Source organism: Calliphora vicina, chromosome 5, assembly GCF_958450345.1.
Source record: "Calliphora vicina chromosome 5, idCalVici1.1, whole genome shotgun sequence".
Taxonomy (NCBI): Eukaryota; Metazoa; Arthropoda; class Insecta; order Diptera; family Calliphoridae; genus Calliphora; species Calliphora vicina.
This window is the reverse complement of record NC_088784.1, coordinates 105356713-105376578: the sequence shown is the minus strand read 5'-3', so window position 1 is coordinate 105376578 and position 19866 is coordinate 105356713. Positions and strand designations below refer to the sequence as shown.

General features: G+C 20.0%; 2 protein-coding genes across 2 annotated transcripts; one reads left to right on the top strand and one right to left on the bottom strand.

Moving 5' to 3' along the window:
• The first annotated feature begins 539 nt into the window (after positions 1 to 539).
• On the top strand, positions 540 to 4611 carry LOC135961620 (uncharacterized). The gene is made up of 3 exons (XM_065513149.1): positions 540 to 1712; positions 3830 to 3963; positions 4040 to 4611. Exons 1-3 carry the CDS (start codon positions 691 to 693, stop codon positions 4231 to 4233), a joined length of 1350 nt encoding a protein of 449 aa, XP_065369221.1. The 5' UTR covers positions 540 to 690; the 3' UTR covers positions 4234 to 4611.
• A 203-nt stretch (positions 4612 to 4814) lies between these two features.
• Positions 4815 to 6985, bottom strand: LOC135961925 (uncharacterized). The gene has a single exon (XM_065513573.1). It carries the CDS (start codon positions 6897 to 6899, stop codon positions 4899 to 4901), a length of 2001 nt encoding a protein of 666 aa, XP_065369645.1. The 5' UTR covers positions 6900 to 6985; the 3' UTR covers positions 4815 to 4898.
• Positions 6986 to 19866: the final 12881 nt, after the last annotated feature.

The following is a 19866-nucleotide window of genomic DNA, read 5'->3' as shown; positions in this document are numbered from 1 at the left end:
GAAAAAAAAATTAAGAGAAAAAAAAAAATTTCTCTTAAAAAAAATAAATTTCACCACACACCCCTCCTCCTTCCTCTCAATTTATTTTTTTCTCTCAAAAAAAGTTCGCCGTGGTGAGTTTCCGAAACTCACCACACCTAGAGTGGTGAAATAGAAACTCACCACACTTAAAGTGGTGAATTTCAGAAACTCACCACAAAAACCGTTATTCGTAAAAAACTGCATTACCGACACGAAAATGACGGAGACGAAACGAACCGTTTTATCAATAAAAACTGCATTATCCGTGGTGAGTTTTTCATTTACCGACGAAACTGTATTACCAGTGGTGAATTTTCGGGTACGGTACTATCGACTTGATTTCTCAAAATATGGCAACCCATCGGGGATGACACTATGGTACACTTTTTGGTACAACTGGAATCTTCACTGCTGTTTTTTTGTTTTCTTCTTTGTTTATTTATTCCATTTTTTGACATTTTCTTCTTCTTTTGTAGTTTTTTTTTAATCGATTGTGGTTGTTGGTGATTACACCACATTCGACAAATAAATAGTAATTGTTATTTTTCGTTTAGATTTAAAATAAAATGTGTTGTTAATTCCATCAAACTGTGATAAATAGATAGCAGTGGAGTGGACGAGGTGCATATTTTAAAAACCAACAAAGAAATATAGACCGACTCAAAAACAATGGCAATGCTTACCCGTTTAACAAGTAGTGGAGCAACCACTGCTGCTGTGGCAGCTCCAGGTTCCCCAAAAGCATTGCAACGTTTTCAAAACTGTGTAGCTTTTCTATGGCCAGCTTTGCACTCCGGTGGTAGAGGAGGTACTAATAATGTTCAACGAAAGTCTACACAAGTCGATGCCATCGAATGTTTCACCAATGAGCTAGTTCAGCGCAAGAGCAAAAAGTGGGAAGAGATGAGAGAAACTCTATTGAAAAATAAAGAAGCTGGAGGAGGAGTCCCAACTTTAGCCGCTAGTCAGCAATCATCCCAAACAAAAGCAAAAGGTAGTAGTGTAGCATCCACCACCACCGGCAGCTTCACACAGAGTTTAGGTCTAATGTCCAAGGCAGTTATAAATGATCTGCATGCGTTACGTTCGCCCGAGTTGGGTCTCGATATACGTTCTTTATCACAAGCTCAACTAGACAATTTGCTCATGTCCACATTGGAAATTAAAAATAAAATAGACTTTTTATATTTGGTACGCCAATGTATACGTTGGCAGCAATTGCCCTCCCATGAAGTGTTGATATCGTGTCTCAAGTATCTTTCGAGCTTGTCTCGTATACAACAAATCGAATCGTTTGCAGAGATTTGTAAGAAACAGAGCAATCCCTTATCGAAAATATATGCGGATTTGGCACCTTTTAAAGCAATGGCTTTGTGGCGCAGTGGTGGCGCCGATATTGCTTTAGTGACTCTACATCGTGGCTACGAGTCTGGTGCAGCCACCGAAGATGGTAAGCGTATGATGAGAGCAGCTTTTCGCACGATAGCCGAGGAAACTTTGGCTCAGAAAAGTGAGGCTGTTTTAGTGTCGCTAATGGAGGTGGCTAGATCTATATACAACACTCACAAAGATATTTTCGTTGTGGCCTGTGTGTGGAAGCAATGTTTTGTAAGTGATTGGTTTTGTGACCAGAAAACGGCCACTGATTTGTTCGAGCATTATGAGGAATTGCAGCAATTGGTGGTGAAAAGGTAAGTAATATAAATTTGAATATCTGTGCAGGGTGTTGGTCATAACTCAAAATAAATAATATTCTGGACTTAGGAAGGGGGTAACTATAAACATTTTACAAGAAAATAAATAGATAAACATGCGATAGGGAAAGAGAATCATTTGTATAGAACGAAAATAATTACATTGTCCTTAATAAATATTTAATTATTAGTTTTTATTTAATTATTATTAGGTCAAAGAAAACAAGGCAGTAAGCAGTGTGTATTCATAAAACATTCACAAAAACTCTATTAATCTATCTCCTTCCACCTAATATCGGGTATTTTTATGGGGAATTATTTATTGTCAAATGAACTAACTTTTGAATCGATGTAATGGATGGATGAGAAAAAACCACCTGCTTGGCCAAAATGTCAATTTTTGACCCCTTCTAATTCAGAGAGTTAGTTCACCACCGATCTTGTCTGAATTACTATCCAATAAAAAAAACCTTGGTGCAAATTTCATCCCGATTGGAAGAAGAGACATCGATTCAAAAGTTGGTTCACTTGACATGAAAATCCACCATATTTTTAAAGAAAACTATTAATTATTTCGTTTTCCACAAATCTATGATTCAACAAAATCTATCTAACTCTCTCTCTCTCAACTCCATACAATTATTGCACTTTTTATTTTGTGATACAAAAAAAATCATAGGTTTTTTTATGTAGGTAAATAAATATAACATTTTTGATAAAGATAAAAATTGGATTTTGGTGAAATATTATTTTTTTTAAAACGATTTTAGGAGGAAACAAAAATTGTTGACGAAGCATTTTTCCAAATTTATTAAAACTTGGTACACAGGTTCTTTTTAGTTGTTCAAAAAATACGCTTTGTTTTTTGTCTTTTATCGTGGTTCAAAGTTAAAATTTTATAAGTAAGAATGGTGTTAGTAAAATCGCTTAATTTCAATTAATTAATTGTATATAACTTTTTAACCGTTTATCCGTTTTACAATTTTCCTTACTTTCAATGCCACATTTGGTGGCATGTTTTTCACAAAATTTAAAGACATAAATGTCAAGATATCCTTCCTTATAGAATAAAAATCATTCAAGGAGTAAAATAATATAAAATAAATAAGTTTATACAAATTGGACAGACAAACAAAACACCCAAATTTCAATAGAACGAAATAATATGGCATATCATCCATTTCTCCAATCCATTTCTCATCAAAACAAGATAGAGGATATCATATATCTATCTCAAAAAAGTCATCTTCCTTTTTCCTTAAAAATAAGCCGCAAGATTAAAAACATATCGCACTCGTTCAATAATATGTATTAACTCAAAATTTTAAAATGTTTAGTATTACCCTCTACTGTTTGTGATTACATTTTAAGAGAATTTGAAAATCCGATAACATCATATTAAGCAAATTCCATTTGAAAATATATTTTACATTGATTTTTTAAAACTTTTGCAATTATTGCAAAATAAATCTATGTAAGTAAGTATCAACTCAGAATAAACCAAATTTAAATAAAATAATTTGATTATTTTTAATTTGAATGAATAAAGGCTCAATTCAAAATAATACCTTTTTGTTGATACAAGGTAGTCACAATTATTACGAAAATGGTCTCAAATGTGGTTTTCGAGATGAAAGAGTAATCGGAGTACGTTGAAATTTTTACAGTAGATAGATATTGATCTTCTTAGTTGATTTCTTGCAAAAAGTGAATTTTTAAAAATTTTGAGTTAATACAGTAATTGTTGAACGAGTGCGAAATGTTAGTGGAATCATTAAGCTTTTTACAATTTTTTTTCCATTTTTTCACAAAATTTGTTACCTACAAAATTTTTATTTTTTACCAAAATTTTTTTTTATTGATTTTTTTTTCATTTTATTTAATTGTGTTTTTTTATTAAAAATCGCGTTTAGATGAAAAATATTTCTAAATATAAATTTTTTGTTAAAAATTCCTTGTTCTTGAAAAGTTTGTTAAATCAGATTTTTAATTAATTTTTGTATTATTCTAATAATCTCTTGAAATTTTATTTACAGAAAAACTAATAAATAACGAAAAATTTATTTTCCATTATCAGCCAATTATGAAAAAAAATCCACTTTATTTAATTTTAGATCCAGTTCTTTGTGCGCCTCGTTTTTAAGTCGCAATAATGTGGATGCGGTTCATCGTCTTATCGAAGTATTTTTGCAATATAAACAACGTGAAGCATGCTCCAACTGTCTCAGTTTATTATTCAACTATCAATGTAATTCTTCATATTTCACAAATTACCTACCTCTATATATTTATATTATACTTAATTAATTTTCCTTACTTTACAGATAATCGTAAAGATTTGCGAGCCTGTGCAGAAATTATCAAGTCATGCAGTGAGCTGGAAATGCCATTAAATGAAGTACAAAATGAACAGTTCCTCAGTTTGTTTCTCAATGAAAACGACAACAAAGACAGTGGCCCAGTTGTGCGCAGCAAACCTGCTCAAAAATCGCAAAAAGAATTTCAATACAAATTTTAAGGATGGATTTATTATTATATATGGTCGTGTGAATTATTTTATCATCTCTCTATGGCACCACTTTTGTTTGAAATGAGATTGATTTTAAAGTGAAATACAAATATGTATGTTAAATAATATCATTACTTTCGTGATCCGAAAAAGTTTACTTAAGCGAAATGATTTTTACAAGAAGCTCCTTTTAAAATCTATCTAGTCCTCTCTAACTTGTAAAACATTTCGGCTTAATGGTAAATTTGAACACTTAAAACAATCATTTATTTATTGCATGTAAGCACAAATTTGTTGTAAACTGTTACGTTGTCTTTTAGTAGATGGAATTATACAGACGTTATCCCATCAAAATATTAAATAAAAAATGGCATCATATTATTTAAATTCAATAGTTTTAATAAAAACAAGTACCGAGTTCGGTTGTGCCGAAGGTTATATACCTCCGCCAAAGTATACTTTAAGTTAAACATTGAAAAAAATATAGGGTATACTTTGGTTTGTAGAAAAAACTTTTTTTGGTAAACAAATATTTTGGTTGAAAATAATAGTCAGAGCGGGACTGAATTAATGAATGACATTGCTATATATTGTGGGTTTTTTATAAAACTAAAATTTAATTATTTTTATTTTTTACAAATAAATATATGTTTACTTCTTTAATAACTACTATTCTAGAGGTCAGATTCTTCAACTTGACCTTCTTCTTCATCTTGCTGTACTGTTTCTTCTTGGTCTTTTTGTTGTTGTTTTGTTTCATCACTTTTATCGTCCTGCTGCTGTGGAGAGTCCAGCAATTCGTAACCGGAACACGATTCACAGCGGCTTATCAAGTGACGCATACAGAAGGACTGCAAACACTGTTGACAACGTGTTTTTGTTTTGGATCCATTCCGGCTTTTACAGCCTCTGCATCTTCTACGAGAATCATTTTCTCGAGATTGCAAAATAATGCCATCGGGAACAATTGCTTTTTCTTTCGAAATTGTACCCAATTTTGAGGCTTCAACTACCTTTTTGGAAGCTCCGTTTAGTAGAGCCTCTACATTTTCGCCCAAAATTTCGGCAATTTGTAATTTAAGCGGCAGAGGAAGTTTGATATTTAAATGAATACGCTGTTTAAGTTGCTGTTGCGTTAGATAGAGTCCCAGTTGACGTTGAAAATCGCGTTGTTCGATGCCAGCGTCACCATTTTCCGAAAGCCGGTACAATGTCCAGGCATTATAAACGGCCACATCTAGCATGAAAAACAAGTATTCCAAATTCCAACGACTATTTTTACTTAATCGTCCATAATGTGTGCCATAGATTCGCATGTACTGATAAGCATTTTGATTGCTTACGCAAATGGTCTTATATAGTTTAACAGAGTTAATGCGCGTGGACAGACCATTAGTCACCAAATAACCTGTTGGACTCTCGGTCTCACTTAATCCCGATACTAAAGTGCAATCATCTTTAGTATACCAAACATGAGGCAACTGGGAACCACCATAAAGTTCGACTGGTATCTCCTTAGCGTTGGCTGGCAGAGCTCCCACAACCTGAAGTTGATTTTGTTTTAATTTTTGCAACAGTCCCATATTTGTAAAGCGTTCGTTTAGGCAAAGGCAGCGACGAGTGCCCTTTACATCACTGACCAATTGATAAACTTCCTCATCGAGTGGTTGGACATCGTTCGCCACTAACGCATTACAGATGTACATCGTTTTGGCATCACACATGGTAATGAAGCGCAGCCCATTTAAACCAAATTGATGGGGCAATATATGATTAAAGGGATTATTCTCCAATTGGGAAAAATCCAATATATGCTCATCAATCATACAGAAACCACTGGGCGCATAATAAGATCTACAATTTATGACCAACTTTTCCCAAAAGTTGGCAATTTCATCCAATGGTAATTGTGTAGTAGATGCTGATTGATCAGCACAACGTATACATTCGGATAAAAACTCAAAACGTTTAAATGACATGGTGGCACGAAATATAGCATTGCCCAGTTCCAATGTCCAAAGCTCTTCAACTGGTCCGGGTTGTATAGAATTACGCAAAACACCACACAAGTAGTTTAAACCCAACCAAGCACGCAATTCCGTCAAGTCTGTTAATCTTTTTTGGTGGGGTTCTTTCTTTTTTGTGGCCTTAATAACTTCATTTGTACTCTTCACTATCATATTTAACATGGAAACATCAATTAACAAATGCCAAGCCTCCAGTGGATTTGTTACACTTTTAGCGGGGCCTTTCCCAACGGCCAAGAACTCTGGTAAATCGTCGGCAATGGGCGGTGCCAAAGGCACTTTACTCCATATTTGACCATTAGCAGCTCTCAATTCCGTTTCCAGTTTTGCCTTTTTACTTCTGCCAACTTTTACATCAACTGCTTCGTCTTCATCGTATAGGTAGGGTTTTAGAAAATCATTTTCCACACAATACCATGGAAATTCTTTCAACTCAATTTCTTTTTCATCATATCCTTCCTGTAGAGGATCCTCGATACGTTCCTCGTAGCTTACATTTGCATCACTAATGTTTCCACCAAAACCGCCCATTACTTCCATAAATGCCTCACCACCCAAACGATCTGATGTTCCTACATCATCTTCATCGCTATCTTGTTGTGTCTTTATATTAGCCAATATAGAATCGTCAATCGTAAAACTCATCATCAGTTATTAAATTTTACACAGTCTCTCAGAAAATGGGTTAAAAAATGCCAATACACAAAAGTGTGACAGCTGTGTTGAACGGGTTAATATTGTTAAATGTAAACAATGGACAGTGATGGCAATTTAAAAATTTTTTAAATCAAATCCAGCGATTTAAAAAAAATATAAATGAACTTATCGAGGGACTATATTCAAAAAATCCACTATTTTAGATTCAAGTAATTTTTTATCTTAAAAAAATTATTTTTCTGATTGCAAAATCCGCTATCTTTATAAATAGTATATTTAAACACGCTGATAACGAATCTGACCAAATATTTTAAATTGGCAAAAGGGTTTTCGTTTCAATGTTCATATATATTTTAACCGGAATAAAAACTGTATAAAAAGTTATCTGGACCAAGGATACTTTATAACATCCTCAAAAGCTTTATAAAACATTAAACCATTATTTAACAATACTAATTGTTTGTAATAATACAGCTTGCTATAATTAAGCAAAGTCATGATTTAAATCCAATTTAAATTATATTACAATATAATTAGTGTTATTTATTTAAAATCAATTTGAAGAAACCAAATAGCAAAAGGAATTCAATATTCTATATCAATAGCTGGTATTCTCCGACACATGCAATAACTATTAAGTTATTGCATGTGTCGGAGAATACCAGCTATGTTTAAATTCTACCACAGAACAGGAAAAAAATGTATACCCTTATTAGAATCTGAAGCCGTTTATAATCGTATATTTTGTGACGAACCTTGACAGAGAGTGGATCTGGCACGCTGGTGGTCGCACAGCATTAGCTCGTCGGATGTGGGATAGGTTCTTGTCCACTCAGTTCGCCAACATTTAATAGATTTTCGTGCCATCAAAAAGTAACATTTAACATTGGACAGTACAGTACGAGTTGCAATACCTAGTATATCAGACGGACATGCGACATGGTTTTGTAATCATATGGTAGGAAGTTGCGTTTTCCAGTGAAGACTTGGTCGGGATTGTCTTCGAAGGTTGCCCTCCCCTATTATGGCACTATTTCAGCCAACCTTGGCTTCTGGTCACCTTCACTTTCCATTCTAGTAGCCCCTATTTCACACTTACATTGCCTTTTCTTTTAATTCACATCATTACCTGTTGGTTTTGTTTACTCCTCCATGACTACATACAATATCATTTTCAAATTTCAAATATATATATAAACATGACTTTTATTTTCCTAATCATATAAACAATAATATAATAACAACAATGTAATGACAATAATATAATAATATAACAATGATATAATAACAATAATATAATAATAATATAATAATAATATTATAACAATAATATGATAACAAAAAATATATTAACAAACAATTAATAACAAAAGTATATTAACAAAAATATAACCAAAATTATATTAACAACCATATATTATCAAAAATATAAACAAAAGCATATTAACAAAAAATATATTAGCAAAAATCCTAAATATTAATAATTAATTGATAATAATTTTAAAAGCAAATAATAATCAAAAAGAAATAATATTTATAATTTAACGATAATTGTTATAATTTTATTGTTATGTTAACAAAATTATAATCAAACACGTTAATGATGAATTGAAATTAATTATAAAATTTAGTTGTAAGTGATATTAAGATGTAAATATTTGTTTTCTTTTTTTATATTTGTTTTACTATTTCATTATCAAATATAGAATTATTATTTATATTTGTTTTTAATTATATATCTAGAATTTCCTTAGTTTAAGTATTCATTGAACTATATATAAGCTGAGTTTAGCATTAATTTATATATATGTTCAATAAGTTCTTAAACAAGTTTGTAAGTGTTTATTTTATTTCATAAATTTAGCATTTAGAATTGTTTTCTGTAAATTGATTAATTTGATATTATTTTGTTTATTTGTATTTCGTTATTTATTTTGTTATTTATTTATTTATTTATTTATTTATTTATTTATTTATTTATTTATTTATTTATTTATTTATTTATTTATTTATTTATTTATTTATTTATTTATTTATTTATTTATTTATTTATTTATTTATTTATTTATTTATTTATTTATTTATTTATTTATTTATTTATTTATTTATTTATTTATTTATTTATTTATTTATTTATTTATTTATTTATTTATTTATTTATTTATTTATTTATTTATTTATTTATTTATTTATTTATTTATTTATTTATTTATTTATTTATTTATTTATTTATTTATTTATTTATTTATTTATTTATTTATTTATTTATTTATTTATTTATTTATTTATTTATTTATTTATTTATTTATTTATTTATTTATTTATTTATTTATTTATTTATTTATTTATTTATTTATTTATTTATTTATTTATTTATTTATTTATTTATTTATTTATTTATTTATTTATTTATTTATTTATTTATTTATTTATTTATTTATTTATTTATTTATTTATTTATTTATTTATTTATTTATTTATTTATTTATTTATTTATTTATTTATTTATTTATTTATTTATTTATTTATTTATTTATTTATTTATTTATTTATTTATTTATTTATTTATTTATTTATTTATTTATTTATTTATTTATTTATTTATTTATTTATTTATTTATTTATTTATTTATTTATTTATTTATTTATTTATTTATTTATTTATTTATTTATTTATTTATTTATTTATTTATTTATTTATTTATTTATTTATTTATTTATTTATTTATTTATTTATTTATTTATTTATTTATTTATTTATTTATTTATTTATTTATTTATTTATTTATTTATTTATTTATTTATTTATTTATTTATTTATTTATTTATTTATTTATTTATTTATTTATTTATTTATTTATTTATTTATTTATTTATTTATTTATTTATTTATTTATTTATTTATTTATTTATTTATTTATTTATTTATTTATTTATTTATTTATTTATTTATTTATTTATTTATTTATTTATTTATTTATTTATTTATTTATTTATTTATTTATTTATTTATTTATTTATTTATTTATTTATTTATTTATTTATTTATTTATTTATTTATTTATTTATTTATTTATTTATTTATTTATTTATTTATTTATTTATTTATTTATTTATTTATTTATTTATTTATTTATTTATTTATTTATTTATTTATTTATTTATTTATTTATTTATTTATTTATTTATTTATTTATTTATTTATTTATTTATTTATTTATTTATTTATTTATTTATTTATTTATTTATTTATTTATTTATTTATTTATTTATTTATTTATTTATTTATTTATTTATTTATTTATTTATTTATTTATTTATTTATTTATTTATTTATTTATTTATTTATTTATTTATTTATTTATTTATTTATTTATTTATTTATTTATTTATTTATTTATTTATTTATTTATTTATTTATTTATTTATTTATTTATTTATTTATTTATTTATTTATTTATTTATTTATTTATTTATTTATTTATTTATTTATTTATTTATTTATTTATTTATTTATTTATTTATTTATTTATTTATTTATTTATTTATTTATTTATTTATTTATTTATTTATTTATTTATTTATTTATTTATTTATTTATTTATTTATTTATTTATTTATTTATTTATTTATTTATTTATTTATTTATTTATTTATTTATTTATTTATTTATTTATTTATTTATTTATTTATTTATTTATTTATTTATTTATTTATTTATTTATTTATTTATTTATTTATTTATTTATTTATTTATTTATTTATTTATTTATTTATTTATTTATTTATTTATTTATTTATTTATTTATTTATTTATTTATTTATTTATTTATTTATTTATTTATTTATTTATTTATTTATTTATTTATTTATTTATTTATTTATTTATTTATTTATTTATTTATTTATTTATTTATTTATTTATTTATTTATTTATTTATTTATTTATTTATTTATTTATTTATTTATTTATTTATTTATTTATTTATTTATTTATTTATTTATTTATTTATTTATTTATTTATTTATTTATTTATTTATTTATTTATTTATTTATTTATTTATTTATTTATTTATTTATTTATTTATTTATTTATTTATTTATTTATTTATTTATTTATTTATTTATTTATTTATTTATTTATTTATTTATTTATTTATTTATTTATTTATTTATTTATTTATTTATTTATTTATTTATTTATTTATTTATTTATTTATTTATTTATTTATTTATTTATTTATTTATTTATTTATTTATTTATTTATTTATTTATTTATTTATTTATTTATTTATTTATTTATTTATTTATTTATTTATTTATTTATTTATTTATTTATTTATTTATTTATTTATTTATTTATTTATTTATTTATTTATTTATTTATTTATTTATTTATTTATTTATTTATTTATTTATTTATTTATTTATTTATTTATTTATTTATTTATTTATTTATTTATTTATTTATTTATTTATTTATTTATTTATTTATTTATTTATTTATTTATTTATTTATTTATTTATTTATTTATTTATTTATTTATTTATTTATTTATTTATTTATTTATTTATTTATTTATTTATTTATTTATTTATTTATTTATTTATTTATTTATTTATTTATTTATTTATTTATTTATTTATTTATTTATTTATTTATTTATTTATTTATTTATTTATTTATTTATTTATTTATTTATTTATTTATTTATTTATTTATTTATTTATTTATTTATTTATTTATTTATTTATTTATTTATTTATTTATTTATTTATTTATTTATTTATTTATTTATTTATTTATTTATTTATTTATTTATTTATTTATTTATTTATTTATTTATTTATTTATTTATTTATTTATTTATTTATTTATTTATTTATTTATTTATTTATTTATTTATTTATTTATTTATTTATTTATTTATTTATTTATTTATTTATTTATTTATTTATTTATTTATTTATTTATTTATTTATTTATTTATTTATTTATTTATTTATTTATTTATTTATTTATTTATTTATTTATTTATTTATTTATTTATTTATTTATTTATTTATTTATTTATTTATTTATTTATTTATTTATTTATTTATTTATTTATTTATTTATTTATTTATTTATTTATTTATTTATTTATTTATTTATTTATTTATTTATTTATTTATTTATTTATTTATTTATTTATTTATTTATTTATTTATTTATTTATTTATTTATTTATTTATTTATTTATTTATTTATTTATTTATTTATTTATTTATTTATTTATTTATTTATTTATTTATTTATTTATTTATTTATTTATTTATTTATTTATTTATTTATTTATTTATTTATTTATTTATTTATTTATTTATTTATTTATTTATTTATTTATTTATTTATTTATTTATTTATTTATTTATTTATTTATTTATTTATTTATTTATTTATTTATTTATTTATTTATTTATTTATTTATTTATTTATTTATTTATTTATTTATTTATTTATTTATTTATTTATTTATTTATTTATTTATTTATTTATTTATTTATTTATTTATTTATTTATTTATTTATTTATTTATTTATTTATTTATTTATTTATTTATTTATTTATTTATTTATTTATTTATTTATTTATTTATTTATTTATTTATTTATTTATTTATTTATTTATTTATTTATTTATTTATTTATTTATTTATTTATTTATTTATTTATTTATTTATTTATTTATTTATTTATTTATTTATTTATTTATTTATTTATTTATTTATTTATTTATTTATTTATTTATTTATTTATTTATTTATTTATTTATTTATTTATTTATTTATTTATTTATTTATTTATTTATTTATTTATTTATTTATTTATTTATTTATTTATTTATTTATTTATTTATTTATTTATTTATTTATTTATTTATTTATTTATTTATTTATTTATTTATTTATTTATTTATTTATTTATTTATTTATTTATTTATTTATTTATTTATTTATTTATTTATTTATTTATTTATTTATTTATTTATTTATTTATTTATTTATTTATTTATTTATTTATTTATTTATTTATTTATTTATTTATTTATTTATTTATTTATTTATTTATTTATTTATTTATTTATTTATTTATTTATTTATTTATTTATTTATTTATTTATTTATTTATTTATTTATTTATTTATTTATTTATTTATTTATTTATTTATTTATTTATTTATTTATTTATTTATTTATTTATTTATTTATTTATTTATTTATTTATTTATTTATTTATTTATTTATTTATTTATTTATTTATTTATTTATTTATTTATTTATTTATTTATTTATTTATTTATTTATTTATTTATTTATTTATTTATTTATTTATTTATTTATTTATTTATTTATTTATTTATTTATTTATTTATTTATTTATTTATTTATTTATTTATTTATTTATTTATTTATTTATTTATTTATTTATTTATTTATTTATTTATTTATTTATTTATTTATTTATTTATTTATTTATTTATTTATTTATTTATTTATTTATTTATTTATTTATTTATTTATTTATTTATTTATTTATTTATTTATTTATTTATTTATTTATTTATTTATTTATTTATTTATTTATTTATTTATTTATTTATTTATTTATTTATTTATTTATTTATTTATTTATTTATTTATTTATTTATTTATTTATTTATTTATTTATTTATTTATTTATTTATTTATTTATTTATTTATTTATTTATTTATTTATTTATTTATTTATTTATTTATTTATTTATTTATTTATTTATTTATTTATTTATTTATTTATTTATTTATTTATTTATTTATTTATTTATTTATTTATTTATTTATTTATTTATTTATTTATTTATTTATTTATTTATTTATTTATTTATTTATTTATTTATTTATTTATTTATTTATTTATTTATTTATTTATTTATTTATTTATTTATTTATTTATTTATTTATTTATTTATTTATTTATTTATTTATTTATTTATTTATTTATTTATTTATTTATTTATTTATTTATTTATTTATTTATTTATTTATTTATTTATTTATTTATTTATTTATTTATTTATTTATTTATTTATTTATTTATTTATTTATTTATTTATTTATTTATTTATTTATTTATTTATTTATTTATTTATTTATTTATTTATTTATTTATTTATTTATTTATTTATTTATTTATTTATTTATTTATTTATTTATTTATTTATTTATTTATTTATTTATTTATTTATTTATTTATTTATTTATTTATTTATTTATTTATTTATTTATTTATTTATTTATTTATTTATTTATTTATTTATTTATTTATTTATTTATTTATTTATTTATTTATTTATTTATTTATTTATTTATTTATTTATTTATTTATTTATTTATTTATTTATTTATTTATTTATTTATTTATTTATTTATTTATTTATTTATTTATTTATTTATTTATTTATTTATTTATTTATTTATTTATTTATTTATTTATTTATTTATTTATTTATTTATTTATTTATTTATTTATTTATTTATTTATTTATTTATTTATTTATTTATTTATTTATTTATTTATTTATTTATTTATTTATTTATTTATTTATTTATTTATTTATTTATTTATTTATTTATTTATTTATTTATTTATTTATTTATTTATTTATTTATTTATTTATTTATTTATTTATTTATTTATTTATTTATTTATTTATTTATTTATTTATTTATTTATTTATTTATTTATTTATTTATTTATTTATTTATTTATTTATTTATTTATTTATTTATTTATTTATTTATTTATTTATTTATTTATTTATTTATTTATTTATTTATTTATTTATTTATTTATTTATTTATTTATTTATTTATTTATTTATTTATTTATTTATTTATTTATTTATTTATTTATTTATTTATTTATTTATTTATTTATTTATTTATTTATTTATTTATTTATTTATTTATTTATTTATTTATTTATTTATTTATTTATTTATTTATTTATTTATTTATTTATTTATTTATTTATTTATTTATTTATTTATTTATTTATTTATTTATTTATTTATTTATTTATTTATTTATTTATTTATTTATTTATTTATTTATTTATTTATTTATTTATTTATTTATTTATTTATTTATTTATTTATTTATTTATTTATTTATTTATTTATTTATTTATTTATTTATTTATTTATTTATTTATTTATTTATTTATTTATTTATTTATTTATTTATTTATTTATTTATTTATTTATTTATTTATTTATTTATTTATTTATTTATTTATTTATTTATTTATTTATTTATTTATTTATTTATTTATTTATTTATTTATTTATTTATTTATTTATTTATTTATTTATTTATTTATTTATTTATTTATTTATTTATTTATTTATTTATTTATTTATTTATTTATTTATTTATTTATTTATTTATTTATTTATTTATTTATTTATTTATTTATTTATTTATTTATTTATTTATTTATTTATTTATTTATTTATTTATTTATTTATTTATTTATTTATTTATTTATTTATTTATTTATTTATTTATTTATTTATTTATTTATTTATTTATTTATTTATTTATTTATTTATTTATTTATTTATTTATTTATTTATTTATTTATTTATTTATTTATTTATTTATTTATTTATTTATTTATTTATTTATTTATTTATTTATTTATTTATTTATTTATTTATTTATTTATTTATTTATTTATTTATTTATTTATTTATTTATTTATTTATTTATTTATTTATTTATTTATTTATTTATTTATTTATTTATTTATTTATTTATTTATTTATTTATTTATTTATTTATTTATTTATTTATTTATTTCGAAATTAGATAATAAAGGTTTTTATTTGGATTATTATCTTATTTCAAACATAAAACAAAGTTAAACATTATTTGTAAATTATTTTCTAATTAAGATGTTTTCTTAATTCTGTTTACAATTTACAAAAGAAATGTTAAAATATAATGAAAACGAAGTATATATTATTATCATCATAAACATATATGAGAAAATAAATACTTAATATTTTGATGATTATTATTAATTTTGTTTTTAGTTTAATAAGTTATTATATAAATTTTTAAAGTATTTGTACGAAATAGATTAATTATGTATAGTTTAATTGTGGAATTTACGTTACTTTTATTTTATATTATTCTTATTTTTTTTATATGTACATGCATTGATATCTCTGTTTTTGTTTGTTTGTAAAATGTATAACAATTTAGAATCTCTTTTCACAATTCATAAATAAAATGTTTTAGAAAAGAAACTGATCTTAGATTTTTATACAGAGAAAAAGATGTCAATGCATATACATAGATAATTATTTTAATTTAGTACGTATATCATAAATAAGTTATATAATACTAACAATTAGATGACATAGATTTGTATTTTAGTTCTTTTCTTATAAATATTCACAGATATTAACAATGAAACATTAGACCAATAATTTCTTAATTTGAAGGACAAATAGGTTATTTTAGTTTTTCTTTCTTATGCAGGTTAATTCAAGTATGTAATTTGAGTAGTGTCAAGGTCAAATATAGGTAATTCATTTAGTCACAGGTTAGAGACGATATTTTGTAATAAATTTTAATAAGCTAAATATATATATATATATATATATAATCAGTGGTATATTGGTGTTTTTTAGCTCAATGTCCTATTTGTCTATATTGGCTTACCCAGACCTGACTTATCTTTTACTCAGCGTTCAAGTTCCTCTTACGGTATAGTTTTAGCAGACCCTCTATTGTGACCAGACATTCTTTTAGGTTCGGTGAGTGTCTTCACTGACCAATTATAGCTTAAGTTTTTCCTCAATAGATGGCATTGCCTTCATTTCCTTTTGTTTCTGCCTATTTACTGAAAAACAACGTTCTGAATATAAATACCTTATTTTCTTATTGAAACAATTTCCTCTATATAAAGCCGCAATTATAATTTAATTCTAATCCTGTTCTGTAAGGATTGAATTTAACTACAATTGTGCTTTATAAACTTATAATAAAACACAGAATTTTAACACATTAACTTCTTCATTATCTTGCAATCAATATTTTACATTAAGTAAATTATGTATTCTTTAGATTCTTTAAATATTATATTGAAAGCAGGTTTCTGAAGACAAATTATGTAAAATTCTGTTTTATTATAATCGAAATTTTCCATAACTTTTAACGTTTCTCACACTTTTCTTACCTTGTATGTATTAAAAATCCTATAAAATTTAATGTAGTTTGAACTTCTATTAAATTATTTCAGTTTTACTTCTATTAAATTATTTTTTTATCATTTAATTGTATTTTAACACACTATACCACTATTTACTTCCTTTCCCTTAGGAGTTCTTTTAATGTTTAAACTATAAAGTATTTGTGTGTAGTCATTAAAGCGATCATACGATATTTTCCTATCATGACCACAGAATACGAACGTTACAAGCTACGTATATTTGTTGTTTTACGTTGGTATGTCAAGTTCATGGTAAGGTCATTGTCAGTGGTTTCATTTTTTAGTCTTATACTGTATGTTTATTGTGAATGACTATCATCTTACCACAGGACATATCTGCCCTCTGGTGTCACGGGGCAAACATACATATTTGCTTTTAGAACCATTGGCGAATATCAATGATCAAAACAAAAACAATTAATAAATATCTAAACAGCTTTGGAAAGATTTGTCAGTGTTTTGGTGAAATAAAATTTAGAAAATTAAAATAAAAAAAAGGAAAATACAAATTGTATTTATTTCCAAGTGACCGTCACAAAGCCTGTTTTTGTATCAGAGCCTGTGGAGAGACAAAAATAGGGAACTAAACGAAGTCCGGGAACGTTTGTTTACAATGAACGAGATGAAAAAAAATGTAATGCTGACCTTGAACTTGAAATATTTCGTAAACAAAAAGCATCTGTTTATATGTTTCAAGGTTGAGAAACAAAACAAAAAAAAACGTATATGAAAATAAACAAAAGGCTAACAACACGCTGTAAGTATTTGACCAAATTTTAAAATTTGCTATTTTGATATATTTTAAACTAAATTTATATATTTTCAGATTCAATCTTGACATTTAAATGACTGATTTTGCCGTGGGTGCAGTTGCATTAAAAAAAACTTAAAGATATTGTAACAAAACAAATAGTGTTCGGTGTTTCATGTCAAACTCTTCAATACTCACCTGGCTTCGTGTATACATCAACAATTACCAACGGATAAATATATTCAACCATATGGGAAATATGTCTAGCCTGAGTTTAATCTACATTCAAGTGAGTAAAGTTAAGTACTTTTCATGACCTAATAGCTTTCCTATTGTACTGAATTATAATGACAACACTATCATGTTCAGATCCCATAGTAACTAAGTTCTATTGAGAGTAGGTATCCTTTCTATAACTAATCTTGAAAACGGTCGCAATTCTCTTTATCTTCGCTGTATTTTCCTATAGAAAGTGAATAAGAACTTTCAATCAAATCTGAAATGTGTATTCTATTTAGTATAGCTGCTGTTCTAATAATCATTACCACTCAATTCGTTTCAAATATAAACTAATTTGGCTTGAGATTTTACTATACTCGAATTCTAGATTATCCTAAAAAAGAACTAAAATCATTTAGATAAAAAGACAAAAATTATGTTTGGACAATATTCGAATTTGGTTCCTATACAGATATGATGTTTTCATGACTCAAATTCAGTTCCTATATATGCAGTTTATAAGTATGAATACGTGTGTCCAATTGTACTTGTACAAAATAACGAATTTAGTGTTTTAGAATATTAGTTAACATGCACAATATGTAAACAAAACAATGTATATATATTAGTAAATATTTTGAAAAATTATTAGTTAAGTTATTTAGATATGTATATAGTTTTAGGAATTTAAATAATATTCAAATATAACAAATATATTATTTAATTGTTTTTCTTGATTTTCTATTTTTAGGATACAGGTTTGATGTGAATCGGCAAAGGACTTAGTAAGGTGTGGTTTACGCTGGTAACCTCCATTTCTACAAACATAACTAAATATTTTAAGCATTTTAAGTCTCTATGAATTTAATCATAAGTTAAATGCAATGTTTAAATAGTTTTCTTTGTATCAAACAAACTTATAACGTTTTTGTTTTCTTTTCAGGAAACTAAATAAAGTTTTCTCATATGTGAATAAGATGTTTTTAATTCAATTTACAAATTGTATTTGTACGGACGCAAAACTTAGTCAAAACACGGGACGATACTACATTTATTGAACTTCATAGACCTCCTCTCCTTGTATCTATTAGAGTCGCAAATAAACTATTGACTTTTTAGTCTGAAAGTTTATGACTTACTCCAATGGATGCAAATCGATTTGATCTACTCAGTTCTTCAATATTGGAATCTTTCTGAAAACAAACGCCGCTACACAGGCATGATGTTGTTTATTTAACATCTTCCGGGACATGCGTTGTATTCAAAAGAATTTCAATACTGAGAAGTATGGCATTTTCAAAAAATGCTCATACGTTGGGCGCCAAAATGTGACGAACCTTGACAGAGAGTGGATCTGGCACGCTGGTGGTCGCACAGCATTAGCTCGTCGGATGTGGGATAGGTTCTTGTCCACTCAGTTCGCCAACATTTAATAGATTTTCGTGCCATCAAAAAGTAACATTTAACATTGGACAGTACAGTACGAGTTGCAATACCTAGTATATCAGACGGACATGCGACATGGTTTTGTAATCATATGGTAGGAAGTTGCGTTTTCCAGTGAAGACTTGGTCGGGATTGTCTTCGAAGGTTGCCCTCCCCTATTATGGCACTATTTCAGCCAACCTTGGCTTCTGGTCACCTTCACTTTCCATTCTAGTAGCCCCTATTTCACACTTAC

Bases quoted from the DNA above. Each gene is read 5' to 3' on its own strand.
- LOC135961620 (XM_065513149.1), top strand. From the start codon at position 691: ATGGCAATGCTTACCCGTTTAACAAGTAGTGGAGCAACCACTGCTGCT. The intron at 1,713-3,829 runs GTAAGTAATATA...ATTTAATTTTAG, and splicing joins CAGCAATTGGTGGTGAAAAG to ATCCAGTTCTTTGTGCGCCT. The intron at 3,964-4,039 runs GTAATTCTTCAT...CTTACTTTACAG, and splicing joins TTTATTATTCAACTATCAAT to ATAATCGTAAAGATTTGCGA.
- LOC135961925 (XM_065513573.1), bottom strand. From the start codon at position 6,899: ATGATGAGTTTTACGATTGACGATTCTATATTGGCTAATATAAAGACA.